Here is a 17,507-nt window from a genome sequence, read left to right as displayed (position 1 = left end):
ATAATTACTAGGAACATAAGTTCACCTTGTCTTGTAACAAATAGTATGTCCTAAATTTGTCACAATTTTTCGTGTTTAAGTGGACAACAATACCGACGATCGACCAGACAAAGATGTGAATATGAAAGGTACCGACAAGTGGATAAAGATTGTCTAAAAACTTTGATCCCAAATCATTCTTATAGTTAGATATCATTTTATTTTTGTTAAACTTGTCATAGTTTCTTCTAATTTAAATATTATGAGAGAATTAAAAATTAAAAAAGTTAAAAAAAAAAATCAAAGAAAAATAAGAAAAATTAAAAATCCAAAAATAGTGTTATTTATGTTTTATTTCTTGTTCAGAAAAATCAAAAATCCAAAAATATTTTTGTTTCTATTTTAATTTGTGTGCTAAGTTTTCTTTTAGTTTTGTTATGTCTTGAAAAGTGATTTCAGGTATAGATAAGACTCATGGAGTTTGTGATGAAGATTTCTGAGCCAAAGCCTCGTCCGTGAGCATCGAAGAATTCGCATTCGAAGGAGCAAGAAATGAAGATTATTCTTTCAACATTCAATCCTTCAACCCTAGAAGCAAGGTGAAGCAGAAATTGAAGATTATGTGACGGATTGCATTGAAGCCTTCTTAATCAGTCTGCTACTATCGTTGTACCTGCTGAAGTGATCCAGAAGATTTGTTCTCTCTGATGTTCTCTCTGATGTTCTCTCTGAAGATTCTCAAGCTGAAAGCGCTATCTTTCAAGAATTAGTACGTCAAGCCTCCTCACCCAATGTGCGTTCAATGCTAAATTCTGAAGAAAACCTCAAGTGCTCAAGATGAAGTCATTCATTGAAGATTCATATGTTCATACTGATGCTGTGAAGAAATCGAAGGTTAAAGTTGAAGCCAAGCTCTCATTGAAGATTGACAAGAAGAGTCAGCTACTTTTTAGGGGGAGCTTGTTGGGTCAATTAAGAAAAGAAAGCTATAAACCAAGGGGGAGATTGTTGGATCAAAATATGGTTTATACTTTACTTTTCTGGGAAATTGTATTTTTCTGTAATATTTATGATTTTATGGCCATGTTTACGGTTGAGTTTACGGCCGTAAACACCTTACGGCCGTAAACTCATTTACGGCCCATTTGTTTCCGGCCCATGTTCTCTTAGTATAAATATAGGTATTAGGGTATGAGGAATAGATTGATGAACCCTAGAGAGTTTATGGCCAGAGAGAAACAGGAGCTTTTATGTGTGTGTAAATCTTTTGTATCCGGATCTTCATTCATATCAATACATACAAAGATTCATATTATTCTTCTTCTCTTTCTCTTCTATTTGATCTGACATCATCCGTTTGATTGAGATTCCGCACCATCAAACGGATTTGATTGATACACAGGCAGATTAGGGACTTACACTAATAATAAAGGACTTTTCATTGAAGTCTTATCTTTGATTAGAGAAGATAATGAGAAATTTTTTAAAGTTACTTTAGAAAATGCTCCACAAATGAAAAGTTGACTTCTCCCACTATTCAAAAAGATATCGTCGATTGCTTTTCAAAGGAGATAATCAAGTCTATTTGTGATGAAATTGGTAAATATGTGTTTGCTATTTTAGTTTATGAGTCTAGTGATATTTCCAAAAAAGAACAAATGGCAATAGTTTTGAGATATATTGATAGACTTGGGATTGTAAAGGAAAGATTTATTGGAGTTGTTCGCGTGTTGGATACATCTTCTTTGACTCTTAAAGCTGCCATTGATATCGTATTTTCCAACAATAACTTAAGTATGGCTCAGGTGAGAAATCATAATATATTTATTCCTTTAAATTTTAATACGAGATTAGTTTTATTTTTATTTCTTATTGTTTTTTTTAAATATATAGGTGAGGGGACAAGGTTATGATGGAGCAAGTAATATGAGTGGTGTATTCAACGGTTTGAAATCTTTGATTTTAAATGAAAACAATTCTGCACATTATATACATTGTTTAGCACACCAACTTCAATTAGTGGTAGTGGCGGTTGCAAAGAAACATGATGATGTTGGTGAATTCTTTGAACAACTAGCTTTGGTGGTTACTATCGTTTGTGGGTCTTGTAAGAGAAAAGATATGATACGAGAGATGCAAAAAGAAAGATTGGCAGCTGAAATTGGTAGTTGTGAAACTGAACCAGGAAGAGGGTTGAATTAAGAGATTTCTCTTGTACGAGCTGAAGATACTAGATGGGGTTCACATTTTAGAACAATTGTAAGTTTGGTGAATTTGTTTGCAGATGTTGTTGCAGTACTTAAATATGTCAGAGAGGAGGGGTCTACTTTATCTAACCGTAATCAAGCAAAGGGTATTTTGTCATATTTCAAGACACTTGATTTCGTGTTTCTTTTACACTTATTGTTGGAAATTCTATGCCTCACGGATACCTTGTCAAAGCATCTTCAAAAAAAAAAGTTCAAAATATTTTGGAAGCGGCTTCGTTAGTAAAAGGGACAAAGAAAGCATTGCTAGTTTTTAGAAAAGATGGGTTTCCACAAATTTGGAAGAAGGTATGTGCTTTTTGTAAAAAACATAGTATTGGAATTGTGGACATGACGGAATATTATGTTACCCCACGCAAGCGTAGGACCAAAAAGACTAATCAACATCCTTTTGAAGTTGTGATTTTTAACACCATTTTAGATATGCAAATTCAAGAATTTGGGGATAGATTTAGTGAAGTTGGCACGGAGTTGACGGAGAACATGGCGACTTTGAGTCCTTGTGACTTGTTTTCTAGTTTTGATAAAGCAAAGTTGTTAAAGTTAAGCGAGATATACAAAAACGATTTTGACGATTCAGAAAGGGCACAATTTAAACTTGATATCTATTATCACTCTTTTCTCCATGATGATAGATTTTTCAACTTGAAGGGAGTTGCAGACCTCTCGCTCGTTGGTGGATACCGGGAAGCACCTCTCTTTTCCTTTGGTTTATAGATTATTAAAACAAGTTTTGGTTTTGTCCGTCGCAACCGCAACCGTTGAATGGTGTTTTTCTGCAATAAATTTCTTGAAGACCGATTTGCGTAATAGAATAGGTGACGATTTTATGAACGGTGCTTTGATTTGTAGTGTAGAAAAGGAAGCACTAGAGAATTAAGACTGAAAATGTAATTAGTCGCTTTCGTAAACTGAAAGATCGAAGAGGTGAACTTTAAAACGTAACGTTGTTATGGAAGTTGAATTTTATATTTAATGAAATTTCATTTTTTTTCTTATTATATATTACACAAATTTTTTTTTCCAGGGTACCCCTTTATTTTAACCATGGTTCCGGCGCTGATTCTTAGTTCGCTTAAACTAATGCTCTGATTCTAACAGTGACATCCCCCAATTTCTCGGCCAGAAAAAACTGATTTAGTTTATGCTTTTAAAATAAAATCAGAATAATCTCTCCGATAAAAGTATGCGAAATTTGTCCCAAAAAAAAATATGACAAAAATTTATCAAAGCGTTTCTTAATCAAAAGTATTTTTCATTTCATTACAAAACTCGGGATGTCCATATCGATACAGACCAAAAGCATAAACAATATATTATAGACCTTAAAACAGATATTTACATCTAATGGCCTATAATCGAAAAATCCCTCTTCATCATCCAACTATGCTATGGGTCCACTACCTGTAATATAAAAAAGTTGAGTGGGTCGGACTTGGGAGCCTGGTGAGTATATAGGGTTTTCAACCCACAATAAATAATTTTATTAATGTCATCAACCAACAATAAATTTATTAATTTCATCAACCAACAATATCTCTGATTACCCATTCCAGTTATCCTCACTCTAAGTCCCTAAACATCTATCATAAGGGACCTAGCCTAAGGATTTTACTTCGGGGTGATAACACTTCTAGGAGATTTCTCAGCAATACATGTCAAATAATGCAACCATAAGGGGGCGGGGGTGGAGTACACCTGGTGAACACTCAGTTCAAAAACACCTACATGTTGCGAGCCTGCTAGCGTTCCACAGGACTGTCTAGAATAATCCGTGGTCGTCATCTATACTCGGCTAGATGACTGGAACAAAAACAACATCGAGGCTTCTCATCATTTTAACACATATCAACTATTTCATCTACCCATGTTATACCTAACATATTTGTAGATAAAAATACATATACAATTTAAATCATTCTAAACATGTATAAAAACTTCATTCAACATCCATCTCAAATAAACAAACAATATTTATACACATAGCACGTATTTTATAAAAAATATTTCATATCTATGTGTAAGATGAAAGTGACCACACACTCACTTGATTTTACGATATTTGGGCATCACTTCGTCTCTTAAAACGATCATTTCTAATAAAACTAGAATGTTTTCCAAAAAAACCGGGCCTCACTTGGGTAGAGTTTCGACTTGAAAACTCTTTTTCTCGGGATCTTCGGGTGCTTCGAGACTTACTTATGACGCTAGGATAATATTTTATGTTTAGGGTAATTATTGCAACATAGAAGAAAGTATAAGGTAAGAGGATGGAATTTTGTAACCTAAAATCGGATGGCATTGCGTTCTATTTATAGTGGCTGAACACTCTGTTACACTGGGCGTAACTCTATGGTATGCAGGGGGTACTGCTTCTTCAATCAATACGCTGGGTGTACATCGAGTACGCTGGGAGTACAAATAGATTCTCTCGGACGCGTTAAGGCTACGAACACGTGTCCATCATGCAATGGAGTAGGCTACGTGGCCAATTATGGACCATGAACACAAAAGTACGTTGGGCGTACATATCTTGTACGCTGGGCGTACATATTTATACGCTAAGCATACCACTTGGTACGTTGGGCGTTCTTCCAGCCTCGAAGTTTGTGACTGAAACTTCAAAAATTCATATCTTGCACACGTGCTCTGTTTTTTATGTTATTTATATCCATGCGTAGATGAAATTATACTCTACAACTTTCGTTTAGACTTCGTCGGCTAATTTTGACTTTATTTTTAAAGTTATATTTTAATAGGGCGGGACAGGAAAAGTCCGTTAAAAATTTATAACTTCTTCATCCGACATCCATTTTCGTCTGTCTTTTTACCGTTAAACTACAACCGACCAGATCTTTGATTCCTGTTTAGATTGTATTGGCTAAAAATCGCTCGATCTAAAATTCGAGTTTCGGTCTACATACTATTATTCTAAATTTTAGAAAATTCATAACTTCTCCATACGAACTCAGATCTGTACATTCTTTTTATACACGCTATCGGTTTAATGTATACTACGGATTTCATTTAGATCGCTAAGGCTAAAAAGCACTTTATCATAAATTCACTTTTTACATCACACAGCGTCGTGTCGGTTTTGACGCGAAACTTCGACATGTGATAACTTTTTCGTTATAACTCGGATTTCGGCATTCTTTATATTTCCGGAATCCTATTTTCAACCAGTAAAAGTCCTTCATAGATATCGGATTTTATCTAATATTTATTTTCAACACTTATCTGTATCCTTAATTTATTAAATCATAATAATTAAGTATAAACGCATAATACTCAAATAATACATCTTTATTATTTCAAAACAAGTTACAAAGGTTGACCTAGATTATAACATTATCATTAATGCCTAGCCTAGAAACACGGGCGTTACATTAATAGATCAGATAAACTTGGATGATTGCTTGATGTGTGTGATTCTTTTTCAGTCTCTTCTACTAGAGTCTTTTTAGATGGTGAGATGTTGTTTATTGTAGTTATGGATACTTGGTGGAATAATCAGGTTCCTATCAAAGTGAATATTTTTGTTTGGCGTTTGCGGTTATTTAGTATCCTAACTAGAGAGAGATTATCGTATATGGGAATTGAGGTGGAGATGATTATGTGCTCAGTTTATTCCCATTCAGTTAAGCCGGTTGATCATCTTTTCATAGGCTGTAGTGATCTCATTTAGTTATGGACACGTATCGCTATTTGGTGGGGTTTACATCTTCCTGATCTAATCTCCATTCATTCTTTGATTTCTTGGCCGGATTCAATCATGTTGACGGGTAGGCAAATGAAGGCTTTTGAGGTTGTGTTGCGGACTTCATTTTAGTGTTTATGGAATCTTCGTAGTTCCATCATTTTTGGGACGATGTTACCTAGAAAATTTTTTGAAACAACCCAAAAATACGACCCAAAAATTTCTTTTTTCGATATAATCAAAACCATAATCAGAGTGTCATATAATAAAACCATACGTGATGTATTCCAACATAATAGAAAACACTGTGCGGAAAACTGTATCATACTACGTCAAATCAAAACAAACTAAATCAATCCCAGGCTAAAAGCTAAAGCTGTGGTGTGTGCGATGCCGTCACCCCGAGCTCTTCCCTTTGCTTGCGGAAGTACCTGAAACCAAAACTGAAACTGCAAGCACGAACCTTAGTGAGCTCCCCCAAACTACCACATACCATACAATAACATATAAACACATATTGGGCCTTGCCCACTGCATCGGGACGAAGCCCGACAACTGCATCGGACCGAAGTCCGGAACTGACTGGTACCTTGTCCCCTGCATCGGTCCAAAGTCCGGAACTATCTGCATCGGACCGAAGTCCGGAACTAACTGCATCGGACCGAAGTCCGGAACTAACTGCATCGGACCAAAGTCCGGAACCGACTGGGACCTTGTCCCCTGCATCGGACTGAAGTTCGGAACTAACTGACTGAGCATAGCGTAACATAACATAGCAACTAGCATGAACACATATACTGCATACTACATCGGGCCGTAGCCCGGAACACATAATACGTAACACATAAAACATAACACACAAATCCTGTCTGAGCCACGAAGGCATCAAATATACTAGCCACTACATCGGATCAAAGTCCGGAACTACTGCTAACTGAACGGGCCGACATTGTGGCCTTAGACCCGTCCCTACTGGAAGGAAACTCACCTCGTAAACTGGCTGCTGAGTGTGTGGCTCTGGAAACTAACTGCTGCTGCTCCTGTATCTCCCCGGCTACAAGTCCATAAACACACTCAATCAAATACTAAACACTGTGCTTGGGTAAAATGACTCTTTTACCCTTGGTCAAAATCACTCTCATTTGGACTGACTCGCCGAGTTGGGCCTCCCAACTCGCCGAGTCCTACTCTCACTTTTCAGTCCTACTCGCTGCTACTCGTCGAGTATGGCATCGACTCGACGAGTACCCTCTTGATCCAAGAACTCAGACAATCTTCATCCGACTCGCCGAGTCGTATGAACAACTCGACGAGTTGTTCTTGAGCTTAAGAGGATTGCCTTGGACTCGCCGAGTTGTATGAACAACTCGTCGAGTCCCTCCATCACTGAGTCTACCCTCAACTCGCTGAGTCCACTCTCTAACTCACTGGTTCCACTCGACACTGCTAAAAGTGAAGGAATCGGGGACTCGTGACTCGACTCGCCGAGTCGTTCTTCCCGACTCGCCGAGTTGCCGCCATGCAACTGATTTTCACTCGATTTAGGTTGAATCCAGAACATACAAATGATAGATCTGAGTCCAATAAGCTGATTTACCACGTAAAGTTTCCAACTTTACGTGTACAAACACATGAACAAGGGAAATAAGACTAAAAGATGCATAAAAGGGATAGATCTAGGGTTAATATGCAAAGTATCCTCATAAAGGCAATAGATCTGGACTATGGGACTTCTCAATGAATAGATCTAAGGTTATCTCGGCTTATTAGGGCATTCATGAAATCATAAGGCTTGGAACAAGCATCAACTAGATCTTAGAAGAGTTCTAATGGAGGTTTAAAGCATAAAACAAGAGGGGAAATCCGAAAATACCTCAAATAACTCAGATTTACCCTTGGATCTTGGCACTCCACCTCTTCTCCTTGCTCCTTTCTTCTTCTCCTTCTTCAAGCCTTCACAAAATCACACAAAATCACTTTCAACTCTCAAGGATGAACTAGGGTTTTTCTCACAGCTTTAGAGGGTGAAGGAGGCGAGAATGGGGGCTATAAGGTGACTTAAATAGTGGGCAACCCGGGGATTTAGGGTTTCACCCAGACGGACGGACTCGCCGAGTCCGAGATATGGACTCGCCGAGTCACTAGCTAACACGTGCTCGAAGTCGCGACCCTACTCGGCGAGTCAGGCTATGAACTCGCCGAGTCCCTCTTGCAAAACTTTAAAACAATTACTAATGAATTAACATACCGGGAATGGGTCGTTACATTTTTAATTTTTTATGACATGATCGATAAGGCGTATTTTTTTTAACTTTTAATTTTTTTTTTTTCAATATGTTTAGAAAAGTAAAGTTGGTTTGGGCTTCTTGGCTCCATAATTCCCGCTTTAGATTGCATTTTGTTGTAATGGTCTTTCTCTAGCATCTTGCTAGTATTTAATTTGATTTCATTCTAACCTGAAACTTATAATACTGCTGTTAAAAAAAAATTGGCTAAACTTGGGCATAAACAAAAACGAAATCGTCACTGAAATAAAACCGACATAATTTGTTAAACTAAAGACTTTCATGTTGAAAACACTTGATTATTGCATTTTACTTTTATTGTTTTTGTAATTATAAAATTTAACTTCCAATTTCATGCCGATTATTGAAAATTTCATTTATTAATTTTTTGTTCAACTATTTACCTTTCATTTTAATGTCAATTAAAAGATATTTCTTCATTTTTCTCAATTATAACATTCAACTTTAATTACGGATTTGCTTGTTAAATTACTTTTATGATATCAAAGTACAATTTAAAATTTATTTTTAAGGGATTGGATAAAAAGACACCTTATATTACAATATGAACACCCTAATTAATTTTTTAAATATTTTTATTGGCTGAAATTGTATTGTTTTCCGGAAAAACTGATTATAAACAGTTAATTATTGGTTGACTTTTTAAAAAGTGATCAATAGGGTATCCAAGGGATGTCTTATTAGCACCACCCATTTTTAAAATCGAACCCACATTTATGGAGGCCTATTATATGTAGATATACAAACCGATAAAAAAGTCAAATGACGCATACATCTATTGTTTTAGGCTCTTGAAGCTTTCATTATTTCTATACTAATTAAGAACAAGAATCAACATCAACAACTTTTTAGTTAAAAATGGTAGAGATACTTAACCCACTAAGCAAAGAGTATAGAGGGGCCGCTTCAATGGCTGTAGAAGAGAATATTTCAATACAAGTGGAAACTCCCAAGCATACTTTCTTAAGATTCCTAGAAAGGAAGACTTTTTTTTTTTTTTTTGCAAAGTGCTTGCCTGCACCCACTTGGTTAAAAATCAATAGTCATATGTACTTTATTAAGTACTTAAAGTTACACTTTCCAAATACCTTGCAAACATTAAATTAAAGTCATACACCAAGAGATAACTACACTATACTTTCTTGGCATGCCATCTTAGAAATGTTTAGGTTTATGTGCCAAATTTAGCTATATTGATAGTGTAGGGGTGTATGTTGTAATTAGGCATAGATTAACACCCACAAAAGAAAAGAATAAAAGAAAAGAATAAAGGTTTTACTTTTGAATACACCAATCTACAATATCACTCTACAAGATTTACTTTTTAGATTAAACTTTAATGATAATAAGTATCATTATTTGACTAACTTTCATTATAATATAATCATTATATAATAATTTTTTTACATTATACAATAATTTTTTTACTAACTTTATTAATATTACTAAACTTAATTTTTAATATTTTTATTACTTACTCAACGTTTTTTTTCTTACCTGAATAATGCATACTCTCTTATTTAGTTACTTTTTAGAGTAAGTTACACGAATGATCCCTATGGTTCGGTGTAATTTGCACGTTTGGTCCCTAACTTATTTTTTTTAACTCGGAAGGTCCCTAGTATCTGTTTTTGTTACGCGTTTGGTCCCTGTCTTACCTAAAAAGACTATTTTGCCCTTGATTTTTTTCATTTATTTAATCAAACACACTCCCAACCCCACTCCGTCACCTTACCTTACCTATCCCACAATTTTCACCTATTTAAATAATAGTGTTATTAGGTAATATAAGAACCAAACGTGTAACAAAAATAAATAGTAGGGACCAAGAGTGTAACAAAAACAAATAGTAGGGACCTTCCTAATTAAAAAAATAAGTTAGGGACTAAACGCGCAAATTATCCAAAACCATAGGGACCATTCGTGTAATTTACTCTACTTTTTATTTATTTATATTTTATTTTCATTCTATATTTAAAAATTAGTGTGTATTTATATATTTTTGCAACGTTCATTCAAAAAGCTTATGCCATTTAAATAAAATAATTTATGAGGATATTAATTCATCAATATTTGAAGAATGATAAATAGGGTCTTTATGATATTTAACTAAAAGTAAATGAGGACAAAAGTGGTGAGCAAATAGTAAAAAGGGTAAAAAAAAAATTACACATTGTTTAAATATAACTTTTTAAAAATGTGTATATCTTTTTTTTTTACCCGTTCAATAATTTAACTCAAATATATATTTTTTTTTTCCGTTCAATAAGAAAACTTTCCTAAATCTTTTTGAGTACCAACTAATTTAGTATATTACTTTTTGAACGTTAACAAAGATTTAGCAATTACATTTTTCAAAAAATAATTCGTTACATTATTGAACGTCAAGTTTAGAATATATATATATATATATATATATATATATATATATATATATATATATATATATATATATATATATATATATATATATATATATATAACTCTGCAGTTAAAAACTCTGCAATTAAGCGTGCTCGGGCGGGAGTAGTACCGGGATGGGTGACCCCCTGGGAAGTCCTCGTGCCGAGTGGCCCAAAGCGGACAATATTGTGATACGTGCCAGAGGGGGGTGTTACAAATGGCCCAAAGCGGACAATATTGTGATACGTGTCAGAGGGGGATGTTACAAATGGTATCAGAGCTAGGGCACGGGTCGATGTGTTCGACAGGGACGTCGAACCCTATAATGGGGGGTGAAAGTGGGTTAGATCTGATCCCACATCGATTGGGAAGGAGAACTAAGCATTCCTTATAAGGGGTGTGGATACTTTCCCTAACACAATGTGTTTTAAAGCCGTGAGGGTGGCAGATCCCATAAGAACTCTGCAGTTAAGCGTGCTCGGGCGGGAGTAGTACCAGGATGGGTGACCCCCTGGGAAGTCCTCGTGCCGAGTGGCCTAAAGCGAACAATATTGTGATACGTGCAAGAGTGGGGTGTTACAAAAGTATTTCGTTTGTTTTTTGATAATGTTCTCTGCTTGTTTTCCATCATGTACTCTGTTTGTTTTCTGTTATGCACTTTAAATCTTGAAACCAATGAATGAATCTTCTAAATTATACCAATTATAGTTTAACTGTTTGTTTTATTGTAAGAATCTGTAATACCCTTCTTTCATGAAATTCTCTGTTTGTACTCAAGAAATATTAAATAGTTTGAAAATCATTTTATATTTATATAAATGTAATATTTATATAATTGTGATTAATTAGACCTTCGCTTAAATAACTTTACCCCAAGCCCACAACCAAACAAGGAACAAGAAATAGGATCAAATTACATATTCTAAATCTTCTGAATCCAAATTGTATAATTTATACATATATAAATATGTAATTTTTAACAATTATAACTATTTAAAGGTACTAAAAACATTTAAAAACTTTTGAGATAATAGCACAATTTTATTGTCTATCACTTGTATCCCCCCCTCCCCCTTAAAACACTTAAAAATCATAAAAATATAGGGGGTATGAACTCACTTGTTGTGAGTGATTTGATTGGAAATTTGAGTCATATCGCTTCAGCCCAATATCATTTATAGTTTGTATATCTTTTATGGATTGATATACTGAGTTCACTATAAACAATGCTCTGATACCAATCTGTCACACCCCCAAACCAGAACGGTAGAAACATTCGGGGGTGGAGGACTTCATGAATAGTATCACAACAATGCATAATAGTAATCGAAGTACAACAACAACCATTCTATTTACAAAGTTATATGTTATACAACTATGTTCAAAACATAATGTATGAACTCAAAAGTACAAGTTTAAAAGACACGAGTTTATAGATCTCCGTCTTCTTAAAAGCTGTGGTTGTACATGTTTTATTGTTTCCTTGAGAATACAAGTAGTTTTTGAAAAAGTGTCAATAATTAATTTAGTGAGTTCATAAGTATGTTTGCAACTGAAATTTGTTTTCTTGTGTATTGATAAAGTGAACATGTTTTTCCCAGAAAATCCTATATTTTCTGCTATGTTATACTGTAAGTAAAATGTATAATGATTTCTATAACAACTTGTAAAATGTAGTTTAGTTCTCATAAAACCATGAAAAGTATGTTTTCTCTGAATTGAAATAGTATTCCATGTTTATACTTGTAAGATACTGTATTATAGTTTTATAATTAAATAAAACTATGTGAAGTGTTACTTATTCATACAATAATCATTTTGTTCAATAACAAATTATGAGTTATTATAACCATACTAGATAACCTAGGATCGTCTGAACACGATGTTCTTCATGCATCGTAATATGTAAGACATTTTTCACCCCAGGCATGCCTGCCTAACTCTAGCTAGCAGCTCAAATGTGGAATTGTCAGTCCCATATAAATCTATATACAAGTGTCGTGCTCTCCCTCCAGGAGACTCTGGTTATAATTTCAGGACTTGGTTGGTACTTAGAAAAGTACATGAAGATAGTCTCATAAGTGCTATATTGATGATTACATGTAGAATAATGAAAAGTTACTTTGTAATAACTACACTGAAAATAAGTTGCATAAACTGTATAAAATATAGTTTTATATGTTAGTTTTTCAGTAAAGTATTCCGTTTGTTTTCTTATAATGTTCTTTGCTTGTTTTCCATCATGTATCCTGTTTGTTTTCTGTTATGCACTTTAAACCATGAAACCAATGAATGAATCTTCTAAACTGTACCTATTATAGTTTAAATGTTTATTTTACTGTAAAAATTTGTAATACCGTTATTTCATGAAATTCTCTGTTTGTTACTAAGAGGTATTAAATAGTTTGAAAATCATTTTATATTTATATAAATGTAATATTTATATAAATGTGATTAATTATACCTTCGATTATATAACTTTACCCCAAGCCCACAACCAAACAAAGAACAGAAAATGGGGTCAAATTACGTATTCTAAATCTTCTGAATCCAAATTATATAATTTACACAGATATAAATATATAATTTTTAACAATTATAACTATTTAAAAGTACTAAAAACATTTAAAAAACTTTTGAGATAATACCCCCTAAAACAGTTAAAAATTATAAAAGTGTAGGGGGTATGAACTCACCTTTTGTGAGTGATTTGACTGGAAATTTGATCTTAGGAGGTTATTCTCACGAGTTATATTCCAAGTCCTATAAGCATTTCATGCAATATATATATATATATATATATATATATATATATATATATATATATATGTTTTTAGTGATCATAATCATAAATATAGCAAGGAAACTGATTGAGTTGCAAGCTTAACATAAAAAAGATGGTGCTAGAGTCGAAAAGGAAAGGTAGGAAGGGGTTCATGACCCACACTCTAGTGTGTTTTCTTGGTGAAATGATGATGATACAAGTGTTCACGGCCTAAAGATCTTGAAGATCTTGAGTTCACGGCCCAAATGATGAAGAATCAAGGTTAGAATCAAGAGAATTCCATATGAACTACAAGGAGGAAGGTGCTTCTTAAGATATTAAGGAGAGATGACAATTTTTGGGTGATGAAACTTAGGAGAAAAAGGTTGAGTTCACGGCAAGGAATGTAGAAATGATGATAAAATCAATCAAACAGATATATATTGGCCGAAGGTTCACTGCCACGGGGTTCACGACCAAAGGCGGAAAATGGTTCACAGCCCGAAAGAGGCAAACGGTTCACGACCCGAAGGTGGTTTGCGACCGAGAATGAAATTTGAAGCGATAAGGTTCCTTTTCCAGAGGTGATAGAATCAGAAGGTTTGCGGCCCGAGAAGGTTCACGGCTATTTGAAAGTGTTCACGGTCTGAGGGTTGGCGGCCCATGTTTGCGGTCCGAAGGGAAGAAAGAAGGAAAGAGGATGCGAAGTTTCTCGGTTTTAACTAATTTCCTTCTTGAACATATAACACGTTGAATACTAGGTTTAAACACTTATAAAACATTAATCTAACCCATTTAAGATAAAATAAGATTTAAGTTGATCTTAGTTAACCAAAATGACTTTTTTAATAATGAAAATAACGGGTTGTTACAATGTAGGAAATGATCTTTACAAGAAACTTGTTCAATAACTATGTGAAGGGTATAAATGTTAATTCATGCACCAAGCATATTAAAACGTACAACAAAAAGAAAACACAATCATTACCTGAAATTCCATGTACACTTGTGATATGAGTTATCATCATTTTTCTATTAGCATCATTAATGCAATACAAGAAGGGACCTGACTACCAAAACATAGTGTCAAGATAACATAAAATAAATGAAAAAAATGGAATGGAAAAAGAAAGAGAGATAGAGAATGTTAATTACCAATTCAACCTTGGAAAAATAACTTACATGCACTCATCAATAGGAATAAAACTATGTTTTGTTTATACATTAATCTATACCAAGTGAAACAAAATAAAATTCTTTAATATTTGATTTTAGTTAAATGATATGAGGTATAGTATTGTTAGGTTCAAGTACATTCTCCAAACCAAGCCCAAGTGTCAATCGTTCCCTTTTGGTTGCAATGAGAGAAACATATACCTCAATTACATCTTTTAGTGCCTTTGTTTTGGAATCAATAAGCTCAATTGTTACATGTAACGAATATGAGATAATGAAAGAGCATAATGGAAAAAAGCAAGAGAGATGCGTCTATCAATGGTGATGGAGTAGGCGATAACAAAACTGGGAGATGTAATGGGAAGCGCAAGAACATAACCATAACTACCAATCGCTGATTCAATTTTGGAGATGATTCGACTAAATCACCAAGTATATCGATTGATTTTTTTTGTTGTCTTCTTGCTATCATAAAATCCTTGATTTGGCTGCTGATAATTCAATTTGAGAAGTTAAATTTTATGTAATCCAGTAACAATCGAAAAAGGTCAAAATAAAATTAAGAATTAAAATAGATTTGTTTGTTTTAGCGGGAAAATGAAATGACAGAGGATATAAGAATAGACATATGTCATATAAACTACTCTTTTATTATAATAGAGATGTTAGTTAGATATATAAAATATTTTCAAATGTGGATCATTATAAGAAATTCAAACTATAATTCCTCGAAGTTGTAGAATTCAAGAGAGAAAACTACATAGGTTTAGAAAATAAGCCTTGGAGTTGACAAGCAGATCTTTGACTAGAATATGGGATTATACATATGATGTTTTTGACACCCAAATTTTAAGAACTTCTAGATTCTAGTTTTTATGAAAAATATCGGAATTTTTTGTCGTTCGGTAGAAAGATCTTTAAAATTTTGGGTTAAACAAAAAGTTTCAAATCCAGAAGCTACATCAACTAACATTTAACAAAAACAACTTTTAGATTTTATAAATCGACTTAAATACAATTTAATAAATAAATCATATCCATATTTTTGGTAATTATCTTATACGATTAATATATGTATATATAAACTTTATTTTTTTAACAATAAAATTTTAACAATTGTTTTCTTTTATTTGAAACAAAATATATCTTATACGATTAAATATAAATATAGTTTAACAATTATGATGTCTTTATTTGAAACAACAATCTCAACAAAATTTATAATTTGTTAATCTTCAAATAAATATTTATTATATGAATTTACAAACCAAAATTAATACCCTACAACAATATTGTTTCGTTTAGAATGCCGAAACACTTAATAATATTTAAAAAAATGTTTGGGCTTTGTTTGATAAACTAACTAAAAATTTAGCTGGCAGTTGAAAAGTAATATTTAATTAAACAATTAGCTGCTAACTTTTAAGCTAATTGACAAAAATAATGTTTGGTAAAAACTAGTTATAAGTTAGTTAAAAGATATAAAATAACATGATGAAAATATAGTTAGAAAAATATGTTTTTTAGAATTAGTTAAGGATATATCTGAAAAATTAAAAAAAACTTCTAAAAAACTAGTTTATAAGGTAACTTATTAACAAATTAAGAAAAAAAAAATTGAAAAATAACTTATCTTGATTAGCAAGTTATTGTGTGCCAAACACAACTTTGGCCCAAGTTCATAAAAAATTGAAAAAATCTTATTTACTTTATTCATAAAAAATCACTATTTACTAATATGCATCAAAATATTTTCACCATTTAACATGCTTAACCACTGCACTTTGGTATTAAAATATAAATGGTTTTCAACTTTTGAAAATTATAGTTTAGAAAAATTAATTTATCATCATTATATTTCAATTTTAGCTTATATCCATGTTAATTTATGAAATTTTAAATATTTCAAAATACTTATAGCTATTTTACCGAACACTATAATAATCTTTACAATATTAAAACAAATGTTCACCTTCGATTATTTTGAAGGAGATACATATCAAAATTAAACACACATACATAATATTATACTAGTGTGTATATATATATATATATATATATATATATATATATATATATATATATATATATATATATATATATATATATATATATATATATGTGTGTGTCAAATCTTAATTATACTGTAATTATTAATTAAAAAAACTCAGATGATTAATAATAGCCATGTAAATGCAAATGTTTGTATTATTTCAGTAGGCGTGGAGATATTTTGCATTAGGGATAGAGGTGACACAAGTGTTAAACCTAAGATTAGGTAATCCTGGCAACCTAAGTTTAGCAAGCCAATAGTTTGTTATACTTTAATCAATTCTTTTTAGGTTTTGTTTGATAGCACTCATGTTACGAGGTGGACACGTGCTTCTCCTCAATATCAAAAGCATTTTTAAACTCTTTATAATCCAATAATTATTGACACCATTACCAAAATTACAAATTAATTACTGACCTAACTAGCGGGGACCATCTATAAACTTGGATGATATTGCAAGTCATTTTCCTCCTTTTTCAAGGGTATACATTTTTTATAAACCGGTCCTTCTAATTTGAATCAATTATCAAAAAGTAACCTTACTTGCATCATTTCTAAAACTTTTACTAATGAGATGCTGGCATTTTTATCAAATTTACTATATTTTAGTTCCAGTTGACAATTTTATGCTATTTTATTCTATAAATCTCAACCGTACGTTGATATGAAACTGTCGTGAGTAGTCGTTATTAGTGGTAATAGATTAGGTTTTAGCTAGTGGTGGGTCGACACTCCATAACGTCAGGACACTATATTTTTTTAAAAAAAATTAACGATTGAGACTGCACGCTCTTCTGGATAGATCTTTTAATAAAAAAAGACAGAATCCATTGCAGGTGATGGTATGTAGATACAACTT

At 32.9% G+C, this 17,507-nt stretch overlaps 1 protein-coding gene across 1 annotated transcript; it reads left to right on the top strand.

Moving 5' to 3' along the window:
- The first annotated feature begins 1,637 nt into the window (after nucleotides 1-1,637).
- On the top strand, nucleotides 1,638-2,963 carry LOC145014852 (uncharacterized). Its single transcript, XM_078973285.1, has 4 exons — nucleotides 1,638-1,784; nucleotides 1,873-2,143; nucleotides 2,264-2,332; nucleotides 2,458-2,963. Exons 1-4 carry the CDS (start codon nucleotides 1,638-1,640, stop codon nucleotides 2,961-2,963), a joined length of 993 nt encoding a protein of 330 aa, XP_078829411.1.
- The last annotated feature ends 14,544 nt before the right edge of the window (nucleotides 2,964-17,507 follow it).

This window comes from Lactuca saligna, chromosome 9 (assembly GCF_052625555.1).
Source record: "Lactuca saligna cultivar CGN05327 chromosome 9, ASM5262555v1, whole genome shotgun sequence".
NCBI classification, from domain to species: Eukaryota; Viridiplantae; Streptophyta; class Magnoliopsida; order Asterales; family Asteraceae; genus Lactuca; species Lactuca saligna.
Note: the sequence above shows the minus strand (reverse complement) of the source record. Positions and strands in the feature narration are given on the sequence as shown.

Coding starts and splice junctions, on each gene's coding strand:
- LOC145014852 (XM_078973285.1), top strand. CDS start 1,638: ATGGCAATAGTTTTGAGATATATTGATAGACTTGGGATTGTAAAGGAA. Junction 1,785..1,872: donor ATAACTTAAGTATGGCTCAG/GTGAGAAATCAT, acceptor TTAAATATATAG/GTGAGGGGACAAGGTTATGA. Junction 2,333..2,457: donor TAACCGTAATCAAGCAAAGG/GTATTTTGTCAT, acceptor ATATTTTGGAAG/CGGCTTCGTTAGTAAAAGGG.